General features: G+C 41.1%; 2 protein-coding genes across 2 annotated transcripts in view; one reads left to right on the top strand and one right to left on the bottom strand.

Moving 5' to 3' along the window:
* The window catches only part of LOC123372720 (fructose-1,6-bisphosphatase isozyme 2-like), a 31521-nt gene extending 8119 nt beyond the window's left edge, over positions 1–23402 (bottom strand). The window contains exons 1-6 of the mRNA XM_045021085.1: positions 23268–23402; positions 22061–22233; positions 16277–16439; positions 15253–15345; positions 6435–6575; positions 4973–5110 (exon numbers count right to left, since the gene is read on the bottom strand). Coding sequence (XP_044877020.1) covers positions 4973–5110; positions 6435–6575; positions 15253–15345; positions 16277–16439; positions 22061–22233; positions 23268–23303 — 744 coding nt within the window. The 5' untranslated portion in view covers positions 23304–23402. The remainder of the gene's footprint in view (positions 1–4972; positions 5111–6434; positions 6576–15252; positions 15346–16276; positions 16440–22060; positions 22234–23267) is intronic.
* Positions 1–27701, top strand: part of LOC123372719 (aminopeptidase O (putative)) — a 388654-nt gene that overhangs the window by 18960 nt on the left and 341993 nt on the right. The window lies entirely within an intron of this gene.

Below are 27701 nucleotides of genomic sequence, written 5' to 3'. Positions count from 1 at the left end.
AGTGGCAGCAGTTTTTAAACTCTCCCTGGGCAGTATGAGCCACTCATTGTAACTTTGGCATCAGGTGTGCATTTTGAGTACATGAGAACCTGATACCATCTTTCCACTTTCCCTGCTTGCTCTGTCTTGAAAGCCAACATGGACTGAGACTGCTGATAACCTTGCTTCCTCATGTGATCAGAAAAATGGGTGTAGTCAGGTGCTTCCAGGGCTGGAGATGCAGGAAGAGCAGAGCAAGGGGGATCTATCCTTGTGCTACTCTCCGAGGATTCTTGTTGTTTTGCTCCCAAATAGGTGTTATGATTTTAGGATTATTGAAGACTTATTTTGGAGATTAGTTGAGGGACTGAAGATTATTTGAGAGTATGGGTTTGTTTGCTTTGAGCTTTTTGGAAGGCAGTTTATCACAGAAAATGTCATTTTTTGGGAGAGCAGTAAGAAAATGTATGCCTATCAAACTTGACAGTGTCCGTTTAAAATCTGGGGGACACGTGCTCCCTGCATGCATCACCTCTGATCCTCTGCCTCTATCTGTATACACCTTCCAACTTCTGCAACAAAAGAGGCAGGGGTTTTACAGACAAATCGCCTTCATTGCACAATCCTTATTCATCCCCAGAGCCAGGTCCAACCTGTGCACTGAATGGGGTAAGGGGTCCTGTTGTTAAAAATAGTACGTGATCAAGTAATTTAAAGACTATATCACAATCCATAAGCACAAGGGAGCCAAATTCTGCACAGGCAGCCTTAAAAGAATAGGAAATGCCAGGATTCTGTTCTAACTTTTGAGTGCTTGACTTTGCAACCTTAATAATGTCCTTTTAAGAAAAGAAAATTTGTGTGTATTTTGACATAGAGGACCACATTCCACTAGTGTGTTTTGAGTTGTCTGCATCATGTGATGATCATAAGTACAGTATATGGGAACGGGAAGGACAGCTGGTAATCCTGCTTCCTCTATCAGGATTTCATTGTTTCTTACCATAATAGAAACATAACTGATACAGACACAGCTGAATGCATGATCATGCTACAAATAATAGAAAATAGAAACTGCTTCATTTTAGTGCAGTTGTCACCTGCACCACAAGGACCTGGCAAACAGACAAAAGCAAACCTTTTACTTCCCTTTAGGAACAAGACACTAGCAGGTGTACATTCAGTATTCCCTTTAGTTTTCAAGTTTTACTTCTCGTTTGATCCCTTATGATACAGTCTGGCATTCTCACAGCTGCAACTGAATATCTCATATGTTTCTCTTTCAGATGAGAAAGCTAATGTATGCTGCATGATGGCTGGAACAATGCCCAGATTTCCCTCTCAGACAAAGATAACACATGAATGCCAGTGAAATAATTTTTTCCCTCTGATTAGACTCTCGGAAATGCCTTATTTGTATGTGCATCTGGAGAGCACTTTGATATTGGCTCAGTGGGTCCTAATGAGAGAGATTTCCAAGATCCCTGTAGCATATGTGTGGCCACTGAGTACCATCACCCCCAGAACCGCTGCGATATTTTCAACCGTGGGGTGGTGGAAGCAGGCATCCGTGCATGCCAGTATCATGCTCCATGCAGCTCAATGTGTGTTCCAAGGGGCAGGTGTGCGGGCTACTGTGCCTCACATAAAACTGGATGCCAAGTCTCTCTTCTCTCTCCCCCTCCCCCAATCACTCTCACAGATGCCCACTTCTGCCTCCCTGCCGCTGGAAAAATTGTGGTATTAGCTAACTTTGCTATTTCCAAGCAGTCTGTGAAATCACAATTTTTCACAGGGTCCTATTTACGAGTCTCTTATGCTTAAACCAAATGGATTTAAATGGTTCAAAACATGAAAGTCGTGTAATGTTTTCCCAGAGTATTACATCAGCTTTCTCCTCAACCCATGCACATCTACTCATCTGTGTGGCACCTGTTTTCTTTTACAGAGTTAGTGTTAGATGCATGGCTAGAAAGGAGATCTCCTGTGAAGGGGGACATAGCTCTGGCTTAAAGTAAAATTTGGTTTCCCTAGCTATCTTCTTATTTACAGAACTCATTTCCTCGATAACCCTGCCCGTAGTGGAGTGCATGCTGGAATCAGCATACTCCTTTACATACACTACAGGAAGCTCTTCAGGTGGCAGCTGCTATTCAAGCTTGAGCAGCTGACCAGAGGTTTTGTGATGGTTAACAAAAGATTTAGGTTTACTCTGGACTCTTTTCCCTCCCACCATCCCCACACCATTGCCATGGTGAGTAGTCACATTCCAGAAGAGAGGGATTGGTCTAGGGCCTTTGCATTTGACTTTGAAGCAAGAAGCATGCCCTTCTAAACGAAGGTGAGATGCTGTGGTGGAACTGATAAGAGAAAACGGGTAATAGAGATCAATGAATATAAGGGACAGGAAAATGAAAGGTAATTGAAATAATTAGTTAACTAACTTAGTTACTAATATGGCCTAGCAAAGAATAAGAACATGCACAGAGGCAAATATAAAGTGCTTTTTAAAGCAAGGTTCTATGTTTCATTTAGGAATCTTTGAGGAAAAAGTGGGGAATTTTTCCTTCAGCCTCCTCCCCTGCCTCCAAACTTGGAATTGCACAGGAAGTTCATTTTTATCTTGGTCTTTGATTTTGTATCTGCAAATAACCATGGGTGCATTTTTTGGCATCTAGCTGTCTAATAACCTGATTTGCAGGTTCGTTCAAGTAGCAAGATGTCTAAAAGCCTTTGACTTTATGCCTGAGAAATTGCACCTACAATTATTTGCTGGTGCAAAATTGCAGGCTGCTTTTTCTGAATTAGGCCCTACATCTTGTTTGTTTCAACTTCAAACTAATGCAGCCCAAAAAGATTGTACGGGCAGAAGCTGCTTGTTTTTTCCCTTGTGGTATTGGTTTTTGGGTTGTTGTTTTTTTTGGAGGCTCTCTGGAGCCCAAACCCTGCAGCAGGGATGAAGAAAGCCCTTTCTTCGAGTGGAAGTGATGGCACCATAATGTCTTGTCCTTTCCTGAGGAACTGTTAGTCATGCTGAACTGCCCCTAGATTTTCTGATGTGGACTAAATATTCAATAATGACTGGGCTGAAATCTTTTATAGGACCTTCTCCAGAAGATGTGAGTAGTGACTGCATTAACACAGTATTACCTTTTTAAAGTTTAAAAAAAAACCCTGCTACTAACTAGCTGTTTTAGTTCAGAGACACTTCCAACAGCCAGTTTAGAACAATAGCACAGAGCAAGGTCTAAACAATGTTTTTGTCAATGAGGTTTGAACTCCCGCAGGATTTATTGAGTCGTTTGATAGAACAGTGTGACAAGTTACAGATACTCCACAAAGGTATTGACAGAGTTCTGGTGAAATGTCATTGGATTGCACTGTTTGATGTATTTCTCACTCTTTGAAATTTAAATGCATGAAACATAATGATACATGGCATTTCCTGTTTTTCCTCTTGGCTAGCTCTGCTGCTTGAACGAACAGTTGACACTTTTTTCAACAGCCAGGTGGCTTTATAAAAAGTAGATTACGTTCTGATCTGGGGGACTGAAGGATTCATATATAAAGAAGCAGTTTCAGGAAGCAAGAAGGCTGTAAACTGCGTTCCAGTTCCCTCAAAACTAGACTAAACTCCTCACTTCTTGGTTTCAAATAAAACTTCATAAGCAGATGCACAGCTTTCTAGTACTACATATCTCATAGTAACAACTTAGAGTAATAAAGCAGAGTTCTTGGGCAGACGCAGAGCAAAACTGTACCCATTTTGTTCAGTGTAGCAAGATGTATGTTTACAGCCTACCAAGAAGTCCTCACAGAAATATGACCTGCAACCTTATCTAAAGATGTGATCCCATCAGACTTGACAAACTAAGCAGCATCAGTTTGCGCCAGTACTTGTACAGGCACTCTCCAAGCAAAACTCATGGTGGTACAGAAAGTAACTAGCAAGTAGACTCTTGTGCTACTGTGCCATTACTGAACTAGTGCCTCATTATAGTGCTCTGGGGAAGTTTGCTACTGGATGCACTGTCTTTTAGGTGAGACATAGATATGTGTGGGTTTTTTATATTTTTTTTTATTATTTATTTATTTTGTTGCAGGAGTAGGGTTAATTCTATCATCCTAATGAAATTCAAACTTGAGTAATTATAGTCTACCACATTTTGAAGTGACTTGTTGGGCATACACAGTCACATTTTCAAAGAACTTTTCAAAACTGCACAGGCAAAATGTGTCCAGGTACCTGTTCATACTCAGAAAGGGCTCAGTCATGCCTTATTAGGCACTGATCCATGCTGAAGGCATTGCAGATGCGGCGTTCCAGGCGGCAGCAGAATGTAGAGGGTAGTGTGCCCTCAGCTATACCTGTTCAGGTGGTACAATGTACGCCCCCTATGGGGGAAGGGTGCATGGGCATGAATCCAGCTCTTTGCCTTTGGGGTTGTATTGTGCCCCATGAGATGTTAGGAGGGAGCAGTCATTGCACTTTGGAAAGCATGGGATTTGCAGCTGTACCCTGCTGCTGCACAAGGGTGCAACTGGGGGGGAGGATTTTTATGCCCTGCCCTTCAATGCAACCTACTGAGCAGTAGTGAGAAGTCTAGCCCAAAATGAATAATTGTGCATGTTGTTAATTGAGGTACATATTCAAATATATTTGAAAATAGGTGCATGTCCAAATTTTGCATGCATAATTTCAGCAGTTCTTTAAAACTCTGGCTCTTATTATCTAGCACATCTTCCTCCAAACTATTACAGAATGCCGATGAGTTTGGCTACCATAAAAGTTGAAGTTATAAAGGATTTTCAGAGTAGTGGAAGCCAAGCTACTTTAGCCATGTAGCCAGAATGTACCAGGTTGTAGATAGCATTGACAAGGAGTTTAATTCAGCAAAACAATCAAACCTATCCTCCTCTTTGAGCTGTACTTTGCTCAAAGCAGCACGAGCCCTTGCTGCATTAGCTGATTACAAAGCTGCTATTTTCTCACCTCAGGAAATTTCTTCCTTTGTAAATATTCTGTCATCGCAGGATCAAAGTACTTGGCATAACCCTCATTGATACTGTAGATCTTCCCTTTCTTCTTGATTTTCACATCTTTATCTACCAGAACAAATTCACCAAGGGCCTACAGAAGAATGAGGTGCACCAATTACTAGCAGGCAGCGGAATACCATGCTAAAGGAAAGTTTGAAAGACTTTAGCACAACATGGTCCTTTAATCAACATTCATTTATACGACTTGTCATTGTTTCACACAGATCACAAGCTGGAAAGCTGCTTTAGGTACAGGAAGATTTGCCATATCTTCAATGTGAACAAAAATAATCTCAGAAATAATGGTAATAAAATGAATACCAGTCCAGTATTGTGAACCCCAAATGTTAAAAAAAAATGAGTCAGACCTGAAAACGTCATGAGACTGGCATCAAAATCATGAGATTTTTTTAATTGATTTGTGGGGTTGTCTTTTGATTATTTTTTTTAACTGCCCCTGCGCACGCCCTGTGTGTGCGTGTGTGTCAACTAGAGTGTTGCTAACATCCCAAATATATTGAGTAAGCGGATCTTGGCCACTGCTGCATGAGATCTCCCTGGCTGCCTGATGATTTGGGGCTTCCAGCTTCTCCCCAAACCTGAAAATTCTAATTAATTTAGTGTTCTCTCTCAGCCCTCACATCAATTCTGTCCCCAGTCTGTCTGCTTGGTGTAATCTCTTCAGTAAGTTACTTTTAGAGCTTAGGTATATTGGCCTTCACTGAAGTCAATTCACTAAGATCATGGAGACAAGATTTTCACCCACTGATTAAATAAAACCTTTATATTGTTACCTATCTTGTGCTGACTTTCCAAATGAGCCATCTCCTTTCTCCTTCTCAAGCTCCCTGGACAATGCTGTCTGGGCTTCTGGTGTCTGATTTTGAGAAGCAGTCTGCAGTTTTATGGGCACATCTTTTTATTTGCAATATTTGAGTATGTAAGTCAAAGCACTTAAAGTAAAGCTACCTAACCTGCAGATGCAGTCAGGCAGTTAGGGATATAAGTGTGTGTGAATTATGCCCATAATTAATATTTGCATTTGCTGAATTAAAAGCTAAACTAAGGCCTTTAAAAAAAAAAGTGGGGCCCTTAATTGGGGGCAAAGGCACTGATGAGTTTTCTTAAACATTTCCCAGTATAGGGCTGTGATGTAGTCTTAAGATGAATGCACAAGGGCAAGGTCTCAATTTCTTCCCTTCCATGAATGGGATTGTGGTACTGCAGCTAACATGGTTTTGTATTACCAAGTACCAGTAGGACAAGGATGGATTAAAACAGGTCCTGGTCAAAAGGGAGAATGCCACAAATAATATTCTGTAGACCAGATTGGAATGAGAAAATAAGTAAAGCCTAGCCTATGAAATACTAAAAAGCAAAAAGAATGTATATAGTAATTAACATCTTGTATATACCGGATCTAGCATGAAGCAGTCCACTCCTTGCCCGGTAGAAAGAGCCACCAGCGTCGCACTCCCATACAAGGCATAGCCTGCTGCAACAATATTTCGTCCTGGCTGCAAGGCATCCTTTTCAGAGGGCTCATCTTCTGTTGTCTGAGGAAAGAATTATCACAATATTGAAGGTTGAGATCTTAATGGAAAACAATAAAAGCAGAACTCAAATTTAAATGAAAAATTGTTTAAAATAATGTCCTCTAGGGTTGCCAGGAGTCCGGTTTTCGACCAGAACGCCCAGTTGAAAAGGGACCCTGGCCGCTCCAGTCAGCACCACTGATTGGGCCGCTAAAAGTCAGGTCTGTGACACAGCAGGGACCTGGGGCTAAGGCAGGCTCCCTAGTTCTTCCAGGAGCTGCGTGGCAGTTGCCAATTTCCCTAGTACGCACCTCTCCACAACAGCAAGCTTTGTTGTTTATCATTGGTTTGGCTTGCTGTGGTTTTTAAATCCACTTCCATTCCTCTAAGACTTATTTATAAACCACCATACACATATACGGCATTATATAAATAACAATGTGAGTGTTCCTATTCAAGCCATATAAAATGCTTTACTGTTTTTACAAACATTAATATTAAGCACCCTATTTACTCTCCTTTAGAGTAACATCTTTAGAGATCTGTAAGCAACATGTGAGTTAAATTCATAGATGATAATCTGGCAGGAACTGCAAATGTCCATGAGGACAGAGACCTAATTCAAAAGGACCTAAAAAGAGAGCTGAAAAAAATGCAAGATATATCAAGCTGAGCAATGACTATTCAAATGTTCTTATTCAATGAAAAGGAGAAACTTGAGAAGCCATAATCTTGAAAAAGACCTAAGGGTGATAGGGAACAACAAATTAGCATGAATTCATTATGCCATGTGACAGCAAGATAGACCAGTAAAATTCTGGGCTGTATTTGCAGAAATGTCATCATATGGAGAAGAGAGGGGGTGTTGACATAGTCCTTCTCCGTAAGACTGTATGTAAAATTGCATTTATCTCTAGGTACCACATTGACTGAAATATATTTACAGGCTAGAGGGAGTTCAGAGAAAAGCAACAAAAGTTATCAGGGGCTGGAGGGCCTGACTTAAGAGAAAAGACTGAAAGAGAGAAATATTTACAGCTTGGCTAGGAAATGACAGAGGTAGGGACATAAGTCTATGAATGTTCTGAAGGGTGTTCAAATGGATACAAAAGCAGTAATTGTATTAAATTATTAAAGGGAAAATTTGTACTAAACGCTAGAAAAACTTCTTGATAGACGTATTAGACTTTGGATTAGTCTTCCTAGGGAAGTGATGGAGGCCCCATTGCTTGGGAGATTTAAAAGTACACTGGACAAAACTTTACAAGCTATACTTTAGTAGGACACACCAGTATTCTGGCAGGGAGGCAGAGTAGCTGATATAATAATTTTTCCCCAGTCTCTGACATCTACCTTTTCAGACTCTGTGATAAATTCTGAGAATTGTTATTCTCTATGCTCATTCAGGGTGAAATAGTGCCGTTGACTTCACTAGGGCCAGGGTTTCACCCTTGATTTTTTGGCCTGTTTGCCAAAAAAGTTTGTCAATTGTGGTGGCTTTTTTTGGTGATGACACCTGTTTAGTAGGAACTTGAATGAGACTTTTAGTCACAGTCCTGAGGTCCCTGTTTAGTTTTTACTCATTTGACTCAGGCAAACAAACTCCCATGGACTGGAATGGGATTTCATTAGTTTGAGTAGAAGCTGAATAACAACTTGAGGATTTCGCCCTTGCTACGGTTGGTCAAAAATTTACTATTAAAATAGTTTTTCAGTGGAAAATAAGGTTTTTGACTGTAACAGGGCCACCTGTCCCTTTAAGGACCGGGAAGCCTTGGGCCAGTTAGCCCAGCCCTATCTGTGCAGGGTGTCAGACTTAAAAGGAGGAAGAGGAAGTAGGGAGTGAGTTCCCTGAGGAAGGCTGCCAGAAGTCCATGGAGAGGGGGAAGCAGGATGGATGGATGGCTAGATGAGCTGAGGACAAGTGTGGGTGGTGGTGGGGTGTCTCCTGTGGCTAGCCAGACAGGCTGCTTCAGTGTGGGGAAAGGAGCTGAGCTTAAGCTAGGAAGAGCCACAAGAATGATTAAAGGATTAGCAAGCATGCCTTGCAGTGATGGACTTGAGCTCAGTCTATTTATTTTAACAAAGAGAAGGGTAAGGGGTGACTTGTTCTCCATGTAGATACTTATAGACTGTGATCAAATATTTGTTAATGGGCTCTTCAGTCTCGCAGAGAAAGGAATTGCATGCTCCAATGGCTGGAAGTTGAAGTTTAGACAAATTCAGATTGGAAATAAGGTGCACATTTTTAATGGTGAGAGTAATTAAGCACTTGGACAATTTACTGAGGGTCATGGTGGATTCTCCATCACTGACCATTTTAAAATCAAGATTGGATGTTTTTCTAAAAGATCTGTACAACTCATTTTAGGGAAGTTCTATGGCCTATGCTATGCCAGAGGTCAGACTAGATGATCACAGTGGTCCCTTCTGGCTTAGGGCTACAGTCTGCCAGAGGGTCTTGGTAGGAGGATAGATCTCACTTGGACAACTGGGTTGACTGGGGCCCAAGAGCAGGCAGTTAGGTAGTGAGATAGGCAGTTGTCACTGGGGAGCCTACCAGTAAGGAAAGAGGGTGAAGGCCTAGAGGAGCTGGAGACTCTTTTTTGTTTTGATGATATTTTTGGACTTAGGGAGTCTGTTACCCTGGAAGAAATCAAATACTTTATAGTGGGTTGGCTGGAAGGCCGACCTGCTTCTACAGTAGGAGTAGACGGCAGATCATTTTTGGGAAACTGAGGCAGAAGTGCCTCAACACCAGGTCTTACCGAAGGGGCATTCCAGGATAGTGAGTCTTTCTATGGAATTTTGGACTTTGTTGAAAAACCAAGCACCCCAAACCTGAAAAGCTTGTGCCCTATGATGCACTGTGGTGGCTGAACAAGAGGGGAGACCATTGTGCATCAGAAGCAATGTAGTTTATCCAGGGAGCCCAACCAATAGCGAAGAAAGGAGGCATGAAGCACTCAAACGACAACTCTCACGAGAACCAGGGCAGTATTTTCCAATCAGAATTTTTGGTTTTCAGCTAAAAGATTTTGACCAAAAACGTTTGGATTTTGGCTGAAAGTCTTCAGGGTTTTTTTGTCTTTGCCATTCCCTGCACTGCCCCATTTTCTAACCAGTTCTACACTGGTGAAATATAGCAACTGTTTAACAATATGTAGCAAGATGACAACTATTTATAGAAACAATTAAGGGGATTTAATTTCTATGTGTTTGTGTGGTTTTTTGGGGGGAGGTGAATTGTTCTTAAATAAGAACAGACAGAATTAGCTATGTGGCATATTATTCTCAATACCAAGACACAGCCCCTTAATGGCTCCTGAGGACCTAAGACATTGTGTATGTTGTAATCTCCTATGACTGCATTTACATGTAGTCACATATTATGGATCCATGATAAAGAATTCATTTATTCCATTTGGTATGGTATAACTAATTATGATTCAGTGCAGAGCAGCTCATTCAGAAAGGTTACAGTGTACATAATGAATGCAAATTAATAAGAGTGCACATTTTAGATCCTTAATACTGACTATATGCTGCTAACTCTCTCCTAAAGAATCTTTTTCAAAAGCAGCTAGCTTGCCATGAACAGCATGTTTTTTATGCTTTCATACGTTAAAACCTTCTGTTCTAAAATTGTATGCCTATGGCGTGCACACATCTCAACATCAAAGCAATAATTGTCCACTATAGACTACTTACTTGCAAAATTAAATCTTAAAAAATACACATGTGCAGATTGCAAACAATATTGTGAATGCCTAGCTTTTCTGTACTCTCCCCCTGCCCCTCACTAAAAATGGCCAGGTGTGTGTGTGTTTGACCCCCAAAAAAGGCTTCTCATTCAGACCTTATTAGACCCTGGTGTTTATGTAAAGCGAATGTAAATAGATCTTGTATAGAAGGCTGTTTTCAAATACAGTATATTTATCTGAGATGACTGTTGCAGACTCATCACTAATGAATGCTTCCTCTCCCCCACATCCCCTAATATTCCTGGATGAGAAACTGAACAATGATGGGCTATTCTGAGAAAGCAAAGGAACTTCTCCCTAAGGAAATGGACGCTGGCCAGAATTCAGCTTGTTTTTCAATTATTGTTCATGTCTGTGCTCTGAACAACCAAAGGGGGAAAGAAAGTTCAGCGTCAAACAAACTTCCACAAAGAAATGCAGATCTGTTCAAAGGTAAAAATAAAACACTGGAAATGATTAGGTTATTTTACTGGCTTTTTAAGTCTGGGTACGTCTTCACTACCCGCCGTATCGGCGGGTAGCAATCGATTTCTTGGGGATCGATATATCGCATCTCATCTAGACGCGATATATCGATCCCCGAACGCGCTCATGTCGACTCCGTAACTCCACCAACGCGAACGGCGGTAGCGGAGTCGACCTGGGGAGCCGCGGACGTCGATCTCGCACCGTGAGGATGGTAAGTAATTCGATATCAGATACTTCGACTTCAGCTACGTTACGTAGCTGAAGTTGTGTATCTTATATCGATTTTCCCCCATAGTGTAGACCTGCCCTCTGTGGAATAGTTCTGCCCTAGTGAAGTATAATAAAAAGTGAACCAGTGAATTAAAACAGACAGCAGAAGCCTGATAACAACCTTTTGAGTATTTTCCTTCAACAATATTTTGGCTATGGTATAGGGGATGTCTTAGCATAGGCTTCACAATATCTGACTTTATAGAATCAAAGGTTTAAACTTTGCAAAAATCAGTTCAGCACTTCATTGTTGCAAGGTAGATGAAATCAGTTCCAGTTTAATGTATCTTTCAGAATACACTATACAAACTGAGTTTGAAATTTTTAAAGTGACTTGCCCAAAGCCCTCAAGACGGGGGTTACTATAAGAGCTGGGATTGGATCTTGAAGAATCCTGGTTCCCAATCTTGCATTCAGACCACTAAACTATGCCTCCCTTAGTAAAGATCAATAATTAGCATCTGTTGCCCTTCCCCCACCCCCCTCCTTACTTCTCATGTACTGGGGGGAAATGATGCACTGTTAAACTGATGGATAGTGAGAGAACTTGTCTGGAGATCTTGACAATATTACAGAAGAGGCAGTGGAATGTCACAGGACAGCTGTGGGGTGTAGACTCATGCAGGCTCAGTGTGTGTGGGGAGGGGGAGGGGAAAGAAGAGCTTAATTAGGCTGCTATGTTTTCCCAAAAATAATAATTTTCAGGTATGTTAAAAAGTGGATTAAGCCACCACACTCCCAGGAGTTCACGTATTACAAACACACTGCTTAACCAACACAACATCTCAACAGGATCTGACAGTTAAGGCCCTGGAAGTCCGTTTTAATGGCACCTGATCTTTTGACTTAAGCCAGATGGTTCATCCACCTATCCGTGCTTTGCTTCCTTAAAGCTTTTTGTTTTTGTTTCTTTTGGTGGAGTTTTAGAAATAATCCTGTTGGTTAAAGGAGATTCAAGGGGAAGCAAGAGGATAGCAACATTATCCATTCATGAAGAGAAAAGAATGCAAGCAAAACCAAGAAGAAAAATAGAGTAAACAAATGATAAGGTTTCTTCGAGAGACTGCAGTACTGCATTTCTGCCACCAAGTGGGGCTGTGTGAGACTATAAATTAGGAGTGGTGTGCTATCCTAGACTTATTTACAAGACTCAAGGTGGTATCTTCCAGTACTAAGTAGGCAGGCACTGTTAGTTTCCTCTGTTTCCTTGGATTCAAAAGAGATCCACAGTGAGCAACGGGGGTCCCTTTTTGACCAGGTGTTCCGGTCAAAAACCGGACACCTGGCAACCCTAAATGGTAGTGGTCATTCTGTTTTTACCTTCAAGAAAGAAGTACTTCTTTAAAGAGAGTGCTCAAGATTCTAATGACTAGTGTTGGTAGGAGAATCTGACTCTACCATTTGTTTCTTCTCAGGCTATCTCTTCCTTGCATCACTATATCAGATTTTAGGGACAGGAAATGAAAAAATCAGTGTATCGATCTGGCTCAAACCATTCAGAAGGCCCCGTACATACCTTAAGGCCTTCTCTTAGCAGTGAATTGTTATATCAAATGGAGTTGCCTCCAGCTCTTGAAATATACGGAGGAACCTTTTAAAAGACTACTTTTTAAATATAGCCCTGCATCCAGAAATATCAAATACCAAATCAACATTGCAGTTATTTTTACATAACCTGAACAACTATCGTTAAACTCCAATGATATCTGAATTCTGGAGATTAAGTCCCTCTTGTCAATGTGTAGGGAGCATGTTCATCCTTGTTGTGTGCTTGTACAGAACACTATTCATAAGGGGGAAAGATGTGGTCCAAGACTGGACTAGAAGCCAGGAGCTCTAATTCCAGCTCTGACACTCGCTTTCTTTGTGGCCTTGGCACATTACTTAGCCTATTTGATGGTTCATTGTTCGAAAGATGCTGTCTGTCTATTAAAGTTCTAACTAGCTTTATAGCTTCTTTCCTAAAAGGAAGTCACTTCACAGAAATGTTTGAACACTGGAGTGCCTTTGGGATCCAGGTTCAGGCAGTGACATGATGAGAAAATCATTCATATGCACTATCATATAATCAGAAGGGACCCCATAAGTGTGGTAGCAGTTATGAATGGTCTTTTTAAGCTGACCTGATTTACTTCAAAGTCCTTTCCATGGGGCAGATTTAAAGTTGTTTAAACTATTTTCTTTCCTAGATAGATTTTCAGTCACTTGGGAGAGCATTTCATCTTTTTTTCTTTCATAAATGTCTGTTGCTGCAGAATTGCAAACATGTTTTATTACTTGGTTATTTTGATTTAGCTAATGGCTTTGAAGAAGGGCATGTTGGTAAAAAATACCATTAAAATCCTCCCATCTGAGAGGGCTGCATATTTAGCTAATTTATCCTGCTAAACTAGCGCCTTAGTGGAAAGGAAGATGCTAAATAAAAAACGCTGTCTGTGCATAAATGGCCTTTCTAGTACCTGTGTGTACAGCATAGTTTTTTGACTTTCAAGTGGGATTTGTTAAATTGTTCATGTAACTAAAATAAGTCCACTTGATCCTGTAGCTGGAATCTTTATCCTTTGGTTACATCTAATCTTTTGAGGGACTGAAGTAATTTTGTATTGCACATTGTAGGTTGGTCTTCATTAAGTATTAATGTTTGCCCCTACATAGACTTTAATTCTAAAATGAGATGTCAGAAGGCACTCAGGTTTGCTTTTGTTGGTTCGTTTGTTTGAGAAAGCGAGGAAAAAATTGTAGAAAACGAATTGAAAACCTTATTGGTAAGTGGTTTTGAAAGGCCTTGCCATTACTGGTGGGGGGGAAAAGGTGTGTTCTTAACTCCAGTTAGCCATCTTGAGGTAAAATCCTAAGGAAGACAAGCAGTTTGTAGTTTTCACACAAATTAGCAGCTGGAGTTATATATAAGAGGGAGCTTATTCTTGAACTCAACTTGTTAACTTGTGAAGACTACAGGCTTCCTTGTCTTCATTAGGATTTTACCTCAAGATGGCTAAGCCTTTAGGATTCATATTTTTAAGCATTTCTTTGCAAACATGAGAGCTGTAATCTTAAAAAAGAAAACTGAGTGTCTCGTGTCATCATAAGATTGTGAGCTAGGGCTTTCATAAAAGCCACAAATATTGCGAGACTTGCAGTAAAATTGTGAGAACTGACATCATTCTAACTGTTGGCAAATGCTGGTGGTTAAATGACTACCACTCTGTTGATACTCAGACCTTCTTGTCAACTGTTGGGAATGGGTGACATCCACGCTGATTGAATTGGCCTTGTTAGCACTGACCTCCCATCTTTTCATGTGCTATAATATATATACACCTCTACCTCGATATAACGCCACCCAATATAACACAAATTTGGATATAACGCAGTAAAGCAGTGCTCCGGGGGAGGGGGGGGCGGCAGGGCTGTGCGCTCTGGCGGATCAAATCAAGTTTGATATAACATGGTAAGATTTTTTTTTTATTTTTTTGGCTCCTGAGGACAGTGTTGTATCGAGGTAGAGGTGTACCTGCCTACTGTATTTTTCACTCCATGCATCTGATGAAGTGGGTTTTAGCCAACGAAAGCTTATATCCAAATAAATTTGTTAGTCTCCTTAAGGTGCCACAAGGATTCCTGGTTGTTTTTGCTGATACAGACTAACACTGCTACCACTCTGAAACCTGGCACTCTATGTAGCTCCCTAGTGGGCAAACAAACATTGTAAGTTGTAGAGATGGACAGGAACTAATATTCCAGACCTGAACATTCCTCAATTTTAAGTAAGTTTGGTTCTGCACCTTGACACTGGAGCTCTGGCCCATCTCTATGTCCTGTCCCCACCCCACTTCACCCTACCCCCAGCACTCACTGAAGTGAGTAAATAGGATGGATGTAGCTAACCAATTGCCTTATAATTAGAAGCCACTTTTGTTTTAATTACTCTGTGTGATGCAGAAGGAAGTCCTGTGGCCCAAGAATTTCACGTGGACAATCAAGTGTGCTTCTTCCTAAAAATTGAGCCCATTATTTGATATAAATATATATTCATTGTATAACTATATCACTGTCTCTTTAAAGCTCTTTTTATTTAAAAGACAGTGGAAAAGAAAATGAAGCGAGCTGAGATAGAGAGATAGATATAGATAGATATAGGAAATGTTTTGTTCTTACTGAGTGAATCATACTGTGTGTTTTGTTCATCAACGTACCTTCTTGTAGATAGCAAATATCGTTCCTATTGATGCTAAGCAATCTATATTGGAAGAACCATCTAGTGGATCAAAGCAGACCGCGTATTTACCCTAAAAGAGGAGAGAAGAGGAGTATTAAATATGTTGACCTGCTGTATCTTTTTCCTTTGTTTGGTAAACACCATCTTTTTCTTACAACATTTAGATAACCAAATGCCCTTGACAAATCCAGACCAAATGTACGGTTGTATTCTGTATAGCACATCACCGAAATGCAGAGGGAGAGAGGGGGCTTGCCCAAACAGCTGACAATGTAACTACACAAAAGATCAGGGGTGAGGAAAGGGCATAGTGTGAAAGCAAAGGAACTGAGTGGTTTTGTTCCAGTGTGTCTTGGTTTATTGAACAAATTTTGTTTAAATTGTATTGTGAGCTGAATGAATGGATTTATGAAGTGAGGCTTGAGGGTAGGGAGGCAGGGATGGCTGGCTTTTGGTGGAGTGCTAATCGAAAACACTAATTCACAGTTCAGGCTTTCTTGGGACTTCATGTTAAATTGATGGAGGGGGTATCATAATAGAAGATGATTTCCATACATCTGGAAATCCCAGAAGTAGCCATTTGTTCTCTTAGGGCAGTTAATTTAGAGCCCAGTTCTGCCAGCCTTGCTCAATCTGAGTAGCACTTTAATCCTTATAGTCCTGGCTAAATATTCATGCAAACAAAAACAGGTCACACTAATGTTCAAAAAAGGATCCAAACATGGTAGGATTCAATTAGGATCCCAGTTTCAATTGGGATCCAGCTCACAAATAATTATTCCCCCAGTTTTAATTATGAATCCTTTGCAAGGACTTCCTTACTTACTGAAAACTGCTCACCCACTGTAACTAATCATTTAAGCAGTAGAATAATATGCAGAGTCTCTGCTATTGCTTAGGAACTTGTCTTTTTGCTTTCTTACAGGTAACATACTCTTTTTCAATACTCGGAATAACAGCACCATCTGCTGCTAAATGAGAGAACAGACATATATACAGACCCTCTTATCTTGTGGCGTGATAATGGCATCTTTATTCTCCTCTGAGACTAGGACACAGGTGCCATAGGAAGACTGTAGCATGTTAATAACCAGAGAATTGGATAGCACATCCAGCTTCTTCACTTCATCACCAGTCACGTTCACAGTTCCTGCTATTCCATACCTAAAGAAAAGATGATGTGTACATGGCAGCGAAAACACTAAGAAACCTCAAAGCAACAAGACAGGCCTGAATTTTGACAGGAACATAATGTTCATGAACATTAAGACTTCAGAAAAGTGATGACCGTGGCTTTTCCCTGCCAATCTCTCACCCTCCGCACCTCCCACATACACCCAAGTCTTTAAAATACCTCTGTAGTTATCCATTCCTGGTGGTAAATGAAAATCTGCCCAAGGGAGGGAAAGATTGTGGCTTCATTTCTGGGCTGTGCTATGATCTCTTCATGGCAGTTCAGCTGCTATAAAGTCATCTTAACTGACCTCTGAGGAATACCCCAGGCACCAGAATGGCCCTCCTCTATCCTCCATTCCCCACCCCACCCCCATGAGGCTCCTGCTGTGAGCGAGTGCTGGGGGAGGTGGCCAAAGGATGGAGGCTTGTTTGAGGAAGGGGAGTGTGTGGCCAGAGCCTGTTCTCTGCCTCAGAGCAGCCCATAGGGAGCCATTCAGCATCTCCATAAATTAAACCAGCCTGTAAGGAGTCTTTAACTTACATCTGGGGCCAGACAGATCACTGTCCAGGCCCCAAATTCAGAGCCTTACAGACCTCGTTGAGCTACCTCTCTCTCTCTCTCCTCCCTGAACTGCACCTCAGAATGAAGCTCTATGTATTAGACAGTGATGGCATTTCCATGATAAACCCCTATTTTCAGAGGTTTAGTTTAAAAAAAATAATTCTAAGGCAAAACTCTCAACTCAGAAAATAAAATTGTGATTTACTTTATCTTATTCAGTCACTGTTGAGACCGAGGGAAGCAAATAAGAGATGCTGTGACAACATTTTTATTACTCTCCTATAAAGCAAATACTTTTTTGATTTTTATTTTATAAAGGAGCAGGTGGTTAGTTCTCAAATGGACTATTGGGGTTTTTTTTGTTTTTTTTTTAAGAAAAGAGAAGTTTTAAAACTGTGGTGGGTTTTTTTTGGTTTTTTTGGTTTTTTGTTCCCCCCCCGTTGGAGCCCTTGTTGGGGGGAACTGTGCTCCCCCTCCCTCTCCAACTCCCTCAGGACAGCATGATAAGTGCTGTTTTTTAAATACAGACCAAGATTTTCAAAATTAAGTAGTGTTCTTGGGGTTCTTCAGTTTTTGGGTGCCCAGCTTGCCACCTGAAGGTGCCTCAAGTAGGGCCCCTCCCCCTTAAAGATGCCTAAAATCACTAGTCACTCTCAAAAATTCTGGCCACTTAGCTTAAAAATATGTTTGTCTGGGAGCCTCACTATTGACCATGGCCCTTAAACATAAGCAAGATTGCAGGGCACACTGTTATAGCTTCCCAAGGGAAGATAAATGGTTATATTCCTTGTGCATGCAAAGCTGATGAAAGTAAGTAGGATGTGGAAAGAATACAGCATCAAGCCCAGAATATTTATTAAGAATTCTTCACTTGCTGTCCAAGTGATTTGATCTTGCTCTCATCGCTGAAGTCAGTAGGGTTTGACCAAATGTGCTGCATACTTTGCTTTTTAAAATCAGAATGAGTGCATGTTGCAGTTGGTTTAGATTTCCTTTATAGAAAACAGAAATAGGCTTAATGTCAAATTTTATATCAGACCCTAGCCATAATTTTAAAGACATCCCAAATGGCACACAAATTAATCCGTTTGGTAATATGCCTTACTAATGTTTTCCACATGCAAGTGCTTCTACTTCATGTAATGACCCATATATACCACCAGATGGCTCAATTTTGCAGTGACTGCACTTCAGAAAGAGTTGTTGATTCCTCATGGAAAACTTATAGTTTGACGATTTTCAAAATTTATTTCCCCTTGTAGTTAGGGAAATTTTGCTTGAAGGCAGGAGTTTTGTTTGTTAAATATCCTTCTGTTCCTGCTGCTTATTTTGCTACCACAATAATGTTTGTGATGGCTTCAGTGGTTGCTGTGGAAATTACATCTGGGGCTGGGAGGGGGATAAAGGGAGGGAGGACACGGATTATTTCACTCATCACAGAAATGCATCAACCCCTGAGATGGAATGGAGCAGCTGTTTTAATGTATAGAGTATTGGGATGGGAAGTGATTCCATCAACTCTGTCCTTCCTTGTGTCTCCTTTGCCTCTTTTTCTTATTTCCCAAGAATATGAGGGCCTGCTGCTGTCACCTCCACTGCCCCAAAGTCCATCACTTTCTCCCTGATGGGTTCTTTTCCTTGCACTGATGCCCTCAAGGAGTGTACTAGAGCCACACTGGGGCATCTACCATTGCACAGCAGCCACACCTGGCAATGGAACTGCAGCTATAACAATAAAAGTATAACAGGATAGGGAATGAGCAGACCCCCTGAGCTCACAGCATAGGATTGGAAGCTATGATATCACAATGCATTGTTTCTGTGGAATTAGTTCAGCTCTCGGTTGGAGGGAAGATTGCCACCGTCAGAATCCACAGTGCGACTTCCTGCTGCACCTGGAAATAGTCAGACTTTACAAAGGACTGACATTAGTCAGGGAACAAGGGGTTGGAGCAGATAAATTCTTGTGAAACAAAGGTCATGTTTTCACGTGTTTGCCAACAGATGGCCAGACACTAAAGCTAATAAGCAGAGTACCCTATCTGATTGCTTCACTCTTTGCTTACGTACATGTTACCACAGCTGTCGCTCTAAAGCACGTTGTCACTCTCAGCAGCTCTGTCTGTTGAGGGGGGAAATGTTGGAGACTCCCCAGCTGAGGGAAGGGAAATGACCCATGAAATATAAGTACAATGATTTCTAAATAGGATATTTTTAAGTCTTTCATAGTGACATTTCACTGTTAAGATTGTTGGGGCATGCTACAATGTGCTGCTATTCACAGTATGTGGTTTTATTAAATGATTATATATGACATACAGATTAGACTTATTTAGTTGATATAAAGAGTGCAGCTCAGTAGGCTCACAATTAGTTGCAGAGCCCAACAAATGACTTCAGCTGTGTATCTGCTCCAAGATAATCTGCTCATATTACATATGTAATGTATAAGTATTTTATTTTCAAAGAAACAAATGGCATTTGCCTCCTAACTGCCCTCTGTGTCTTTCAAAATCTTCTCCTTTGTTGGTGAATAGAAAACTTTCAAAAAGTCAGTGTTAACTTTTTAAATATTAAAGAAGCCACGCCATACCCTCTTATTTGGGAGAATTAGAAATGGCAAGCCTATTTAACTTCATCTGTCATTTAAAAAAATAAAAAATTCTAGCCCTTTTTCATGTGAAGATAGCATTGAAAATATAAACTGATGTCAATCCTAGTGATTTACAATTTGTCATTGAAATTTCCTGAAGATCATGGTTGTTTGTATGACATGACTGATGATATCAGTGGGATGTATGATTGCTGGATTATTTCCTGAAACTTTTGTTGTTCAAAGAGAGGCCTTTCTTCCTCAATATAATGGATGCTTCTGTTCTGAGGGAGGAATTGTAATGTTGAAACATTAGTCATGTCTTTTTAGGTTAAGAATAAATTCTGTTTCTTATCTATATAATATTCACTAAGTATTTTAGGGTTTTAAAAATTGGAATGCTTTTGTCATGTCAGTGAAAACAGTTTGGCTTCAGTTAATATCCACAAAAGAGAGAGAGGGGAAAATGGTCTAGTGGTTACAGCACAGGAGAGGTTCAACAAGGACAAGTGGAGAGTCCTGCACTTAGGATGGAAGAATCCCATGCACTGCTACAGACTAGGGACCGAATGGCTAGGCAGCAGTTCTGCAGAGAAGGATCTAGGGGTTACACTGGACGAGAAGCTGGATATGAGTCGGCAGTGTGCCCTTGTTGCTAAGAAGGCTAACAGCATTTTGGGCTGTATAAGTAGGGGCATTGCCAGCAGATCGAGGGACGTGATCATTCCCCTCTATTCTACATTGGTGAGGCCTCATCTGGAGTACTGTGTCCAGTTTTGGGCCCCACACTACAAAAAGGATGTGGAAATATTGGAAAGAGTCCAGTGGAAGGCAACAAAAATGATTAGGGGGCTGGAGCACATGTCTTATGAGGAGAGGCTGAGGGAACTGGGATTGTTTAGTCTGCATAAGAGAAGAATGAGGGGGGATTTGATAGCTGCTTTCAACTACCTGAAAGGGGGTCCAGAGAGGATGGATCTAGTCTGTTCTCAGTGGTAGCAGATGACAGAACAAGGAGTAATGGTCTCAAGTTGCAGTGGGGGAGGTTTAGGTTGGATATTAGGAAAAATGTTTTCACTAGGAGGGTGGTGAAGCACTATCTGGAATGGGTTACCTAGGGAGGTGGTGGAATCGCCTTCCTTAGAGATTTTGAAGGTCAGGCTTGACAAAGCCCTGACTGGGATGATTTAGTTGGGGATTGGTCCTGCTTTGAGCAGGAGGTTGAACTAGATGACCTCCTGAGGTCCCTTCCAACTCTGATACTCTGAGAGTCAAGATCTATTTCTGGGTCTGCCACTGACTCACTTTGAGACCGTGGGCAAATCACCTAACTGCTCTATGAATTATATTTCCCATCTGTAAAATGAGGATAATGATACCTTGCTCACATGGTGCTGTGATGTTAATTCATAGTTTGTAAAGGATGAGGACGAATGAGGATGCTGTAGAAATGCAAAGTACTAAGTATTAGAGATTCCTCTGCCATAGAGTATAGAGGAATAAACTGCTTAATGGAGTATTCTGCCATCATTATACACGTATAGCCACATCACTAACCCTTGGAATTAAGCATACAAACCTTGCACATATACAAGAATATATTTAAATTATACAGTTTTATCAGATTTCTCTTCCTGCCCCCAGCCTCTATTGAGACATTGCTTCTGAAGGACCAGCATCAGTGTCTATTTTGAGCCAATGCATGAAAAAAAGGTCAGTTCATTTCAGACGGTTTCAAGGCAATCCTCAGTTCCCATCTTCTAATAGACCAGAAGCCAGACAAGCTGGTTGTGCTTGCCCTTCACATAGGGCCAGACACCACTTTTGGGTGACCTTGACACCCAGGGGAGTGGGATACACATAAGGAGGACAATATATGGCCTTCTCTTAGCGCTGCTGAATCATAATATTGTTAGTACTGTAGTGATGGATATGGACATCAGCATTCCCAAGGTAAATCCTGATTTTCCACTGTTCAGACACTAGCTGTGACAATCTGTTTGGACGTTAGCAGAAGGTATCTAAGTGTGATAGTCTGCAAATTTTCTAAGACTTAAAAATACACCAGTTTCACCATTTAAAAAAGATAAGATGAATAGGACAGGAAATAATGGCACTAGGTTTTTGTTTTGCTTTCATTTGACTGTTTTTAAACTGAAAGTTTGCAGAACCACAGCTAGTCTCAGGGAACATTTCAGGAACAATTTTAAAATGCTCCATAAACACACACTCACCCTTCTGGCATATGCGTCATTTCCAACCCCTGCTAGATTTGGGGCTCAGAATTCACACCTTCAGTTATGTGGTTTAAAAGAGGCATATTGAATTTAAAGTGGGTGAATTTTTGAAAAAATTCACAAAACTCTTGCCCTTTCCCCAGTCTTCATGTGGAGGCAAATCCCTCTCCCTCTCCTCCTCCTCCCCCCTTCCCCCATATGTCTAAATAGGACTCACATGTGGGCAAGGCCTGCCTTTCTGACTGCAGAGGAAATGGCCTTCACCGCAGTCAGCATTGAGTTGAGCAGCTGTGTCAGCTCCCCTGTAGCGCCTTTAACGCGTCGTCCCTTTTCCATAACGTATCGGGTAAGAGTTAACATATCTGTTTCGAAGGGGCTTCTGTCTGACATCTTTTCTGGCAAATAAAGTTATCTTTTTAGTTAAAACCAGTTGCTTTCCTGCAACGTTGCTTCTCCTCAGTAGCTGTTGTATTTTAAGGAGACGCTGTTGGCTCGTGTGCTAGACACAGTTTATTAAAATGTTCTTGAGCCCATGTGATTTAAATGCTTGAAATAGCTGTGCAGTCTGCCTGTTCTGTAGCTCTCCCAGGATGCATAAAAGCAGCTTGGGAAAGAGACAACTATTGAAAAACTACCCTCCTCCCCGTTCTCCTCCACATATTTAATCTAGTGATTTGCAGACCTAATACTAATCCTGTTGCGTGGAGAGCAGTGAAAGGTTATTAGTATAGATGTCTTGCTAGCAAGTCAGCTAAGTGCCATTCAGCAGATAGGTAGGGGAACTCTCTGTAACAAAGACAAACTAGAATTAAATTTTGCTCCAGCTGACAGTCTGAAAGATAAATCAGTTCACTTATTTGACACCTCTTGACAAATTACAAATTGAGAAAATATGCAACAGCGTTGTTGATACGCTGCTAGTTCCTTATGCAATCGATTCTGCTGCACATCACACTGAGCACTCTGAGTTCGGTACACCAGTAATCTCTCTTTCAGTACAACACAGACTAGGCAATTTAGCTGCGGGGTGAATAGCCAAGTTTATCAGTTTTTGAACTGGAAATTTTGCCCACAATGTTGAGGGGCTGGGCAGCAAAGATTAGTGCCATGAGGCACCTGGTATTTGCCGGCTGTCCCACTTTGGTCTGCTTCTTCAGCTCCCTGGTCAACAGAGGGCCTAGCTTTCAAAGGCATTTAGAGTCATAGTGCTAAAGGCCAGAAGAGGCCACCAAACCATGTAGTCTGACATGTATATCACACGCCGCCACTACCATTCAGCACTTGCACAATTCCCAGTGAAGTCAGTGGAAGTTGCATGGCCTCTCCCTGGCCGCAGGAGGGCTGCAGAGTGCTACACCTCTGAAAAAAATCACATCTTAAACATGTGTCACTGTTAAAAAGGGGTTAGTACCTAAAGTACCTACCTCATGGGTAGTGTGCGGCTTAGTTCGTTGTCTCATGGAAACTGTTCTGGCATGTTAAATTATATAACTAGACACTAGCATGCTTAGCATCTACACGTCGATTTGCTACAAATTTTCTCTAAAGATGTCTTTGTTGAGATGAGTTCCTGTCTGCATCTTCTAAAACTTGCCCATACCGGTATTGCCCTGGCCTCTTCTTTTGTCATTCAGTGTTGAATGCATTCTAAAACAATATGCATTTCCTCACCTTTTGGGGGCGAAGCCAGACTTTAAGGCACCTGCTCCCCTACTTAGTGTAAACTTTGCTTGTGCCAATCAGAAACGAACACAAACAGGTTTTGGGCCCCGTCCCCTATGACACTTCTATGGTGTCATAGTTGGTACTTTAGGCCTGCCTGCCATGTGCAGGCAGAGAGAGGAGAAAGAAAAACGAATCCTGTGTATACCTGTAACCGAGCCTGATCACCTCGAAGCCTCTCTCTCAGGTCACGTGTTTCAAACAGAGTTTCTACGTTTGCCGGTCGTTATGCATTGGTTTGTATTTGTAAGTATCGGTTATTACTAAATGCTGCATCTTTGTTTATAAATATTGTTAGTAGATATTTTAGTCGTGTGTTTTAAGTTTCATCAACTCTATTAGCTAATCATACGCTGCTCCCTTACCCCTTGTAATTATCCCCAATAAAACTTTAAATTGATTGATTTTTAGTTGTATGTGTGTGTGTCTGCAGTTTGCATCGTGACCCAATTCTCTCCTTGCATCCCTTACCAATATAGTCTATTGCCACGTGCAGCCTGGTAAATAACAGGCCTGCATTTTCTTTCACCCCTGTGTGCCCGTGGCAATTTACAGTCTTATTCCTTGTTAGCCTGCTGGGATCATGTTCAACTATCATTCTTTCTTAGTCCATGCTAACTTGTAATATTACAGTGCTGGTGTAGGTGAAAAGCACTGGAGAATTAAGGCCTGACATATGGCTAAGTAGTTATTGAATAACTTACAAGAGCAAGTTAAACTTTAAGCATTTCTATACACCACAAGTTTGCAGCAATGTCGCTAGATTGATTTTTAAATCAATGTTATTACACTGGTGCAACTTTTCTAATATAACTTGCAACTGCATTACACTCTCAGCATGCTTGGACAGCCTTACGATTGTGAAGCGCTTTAAGATCTGATGAAAAACACGATATAAGAGCCAAGCAGTATTATTATTTGCTAGAATACTGCTATGTGTGGACAGAAAAATGCAAGTGAAATAGGACTGATAGCACAAATGCTCTGTAACCTGACAATTACACATGAGCTGATATTAACATTTTAATTACACATGGTACAGTATAGTTTCTCAGTACAGCTAAGACAGTAAGGACATTGAGTGTAGATGCAAAAAGCACACGGTATGAAAAAGTTAGCCCCAATTGTGAACTTTATAGTTACATTTCCTTACTTTTGTTAAGAGCTACAATACTAGATAATGACTTGCAACTGTAATCCCTTCAATTTTTTTTCAATTTGTAGCATTTTAAGTTCTTGATCAACTATCAGTACGTAAATTAGGGATCTTTAAAGCAGCTTTAAATTGTTCAATATCATCCTTTAAAAATCAAAAGCTGACAATGCTACGTGACACCAAGGGGCAACGGATAGATGCATGCTGTATGTGGTAGACTTCAGCTCTTGGGATCTTTGTCATATCTCTAAGGAAGGCGCATATGGAGTGGCAAATGGAGTTACTCAGATGGATCTCCACAAGGTTTGAGTGCTAGCTATCAACTCTGTTACCGCTGTCCTACAAGATGCTGATAATTTCCAGAATATTTTCTTCTATCTTTCATCTAGCACTATCATGATTTACTTCAAAGCACATGAATCAAAGTATGAGTAACTGTGATATTTTGAGAGGTTTCAGAGTGGTAGCTGTGTTAGTCTGTATCAGCAAAAACAACGAGGAGTCCTTGTGGCATCTTAGAGACTAGCAAATTTATTTGGCCATAAGCTTTCGTGGGCTAGAATCCACTTCATCAGATGCATGGAGTGGAAAATACAGTAGCGTGTGTGTGTGTGTGTGTGTGTGTGTGTGTGTGTGTGTGTGTACACATAGTACATGAAAAGATGGGAGTTGCTTTACCCAGTAAGGGGTCAGTCTAATGAGACAATTCAATTAACAGTAGAATACCAAGGGAGGAAAAATCACTTTTGTAGTGGTAATGAGGGTGGCCCATTTCAAACAGTTGACAAGAAGGTGTGAGTAACAGTAGGGGAAAACTAGGTTTTCTAATGACCCATCCACTCTGTCTTTATTCAGGCCTAGTTTGCTGGTGTCCAGTTTGCAAATTAATTCCAGTTCTGCAGATTCACGTTGGAGTCTGTTTTTTGTTGCTGAAGAATTGCCACTCTTAAATCTGTTGTTGAATGACCAGGGAGATTGACGTGTTCTCCTACTGATTTTTGAATGTTCTAATTCCTGATGTCAGACTTGTGTCCATTTATTCTTTTGCTTAGAGACTGTCCGGTTTCGCCAATGTACATGGCAGAGGGCCATTGCTGGCACATGGTGGCGTATATCACATTGGTAGATGTGTAGGTGAACGAGCCCCTGATGGTATGGTTAGGTCCTATGATGATGTCCCTTGACTAGATATGTGGACAGAGTTGGCACTGGGGTTTGTTGCAGGGTTTGGTTCCTGGGTTAGTGTTTTTGTTGTGTGGTGTGTAGTTGCTGGTGAGTATTTGTTTCAGGCTGGGGGCCTGTCTCCCAAGGTCTGAGAGAGTGAGGGATCGTCCTTCAGAATAGGTTGTAGATCCTTGATGGTGCGCTGGAGAGGTTTTAGTTGGGGGCTGTAGGTGACGGCTAGTGGCATTCTGTAATTTTCTTTGTTGGGCCTGTCTTGTAGTAGGTGACTTCTGGGTACCCTTCTGGCTCTGTCAATCTGTTTCTTCACTTCACCAGGTGGGTATTGAAGTTTTAAGAAGGCTTGATAAAGATCCTGTAGCGGTGTGTCTCTGTCTGAGGGATTGGAGCAAATGCAGCTGTATCTTAGAGCTTGGCTGTACACAATAGATTGTGTGATCTGGTCTGGATGAAAGCTGGAGGCATGTAAGTAAGTATAACGGTCAGTAGATTTAGTCAGTAGTATAGGGTGGTGGTTGTGACCATCGCTTATTAGCACTGTAGTGTCTAGGAAGTGGATCTCATGTGGACTGGTCCAGGCTGAGGTTGATGGTGGGGTGGAAATTGTTGAAATCCTAGTGGAATTCCTCAAGGGCTTCTTTTCTGTGGGTCCAGATGATGATGATATCAATATAGCGTAAGAGTAGGGGCATTAGAATGCTTCCTCAACTCTCATCCCCTAAGTCAGCCATAAAAATGTTTGGCATACTGTGGGGCCATGCAGGTACCCATAGCAGTGCTGCTGACTGTGATATTTTGGAGCATCTTTTGCCAGGTTGTACGACTTTTTCTTTTTGAAGAGGCTCTATATGAAGAGAAAAACCTAAAGTATTTTTGTTTACTCAGGAAGAGCATGATTAAACTACTATACTGCATACTCACAAGGGGACAGAGTTAAAGTTGTACATGCAGCCTTAAGCAGTGATTCTCAACCATTTCCATATTGGAACCCTTCTAACCCTAAACCTCTCCTGTCTAGCCAGAATCTTGCTGGGCCCATCCAACCGCAGCCCATTTAGCAACACAGGAATGGCAGGATGGTTATGATCCACTTCACCTATTCCACTTATCCCAGGTTCAGAACCCATGTATGTATATGTCCACTGGAATGGGGATAAAGTTCAGTAAACAATTCTAATAAAAAAATTGTTTGTTTGTTCAAAGGGTATTGTTGAAGCTAATAGAACCATTATTTGATCTTTGCACCTCAATGAAAAGTCTTAAATCAGGTAATAAATGTCAGTATGCTTTGTATTTTATAATATGAAAGGCAATAAACCAGCACTTGTACACTCCTACAACACTGCGTTAATTTCCACGATTCTACTTGCAAACTTTGAGATTTATTGTAGACAAGTGGTGGGTTCAGAGTGGAAACAGAGGAAGGATCAACTGGTGTTTAAGACACAAGACCGGGGATCAGGAAATCTGAGTCCAATTCCTGGTTCTGCCAAAGATGCACAAGGTCACATAGAACAAGGTATTCAAGCTGTTTTGGTGGACAAAATGAGTTTAATACCGTGAATGATCAATACTGTTTAATGTGAGGGAGAGGAATAAAACCTCTCAGGTGTGCAATTATGTTAATAAAAATGCTGGAGTGGCCCTTAAGATAGGTGCTATGGAAATGTAAAGTAATTTTAAAATATACATGAATCCTATCAAACTGGATCTTGACAAGGCTTTTTCTCTTGACTTGCTTGACAATCACTACAAAAGTAGTAGTAATGATTCACATTTCTATTAGGATGTGGGGCTA

This window comes from Mauremys mutica, chromosome 6 (genome assembly GCF_020497125.1).
Source record: "Mauremys mutica isolate MM-2020 ecotype Southern chromosome 6, ASM2049712v1, whole genome shotgun sequence".
Taxonomy (NCBI): Eukaryota; Metazoa; Chordata; order Testudines; family Geoemydidae; genus Mauremys; species Mauremys mutica.
Note: the sequence above shows the minus strand (reverse complement) of the source record. Positions and strands in the feature narration are given on the sequence as shown.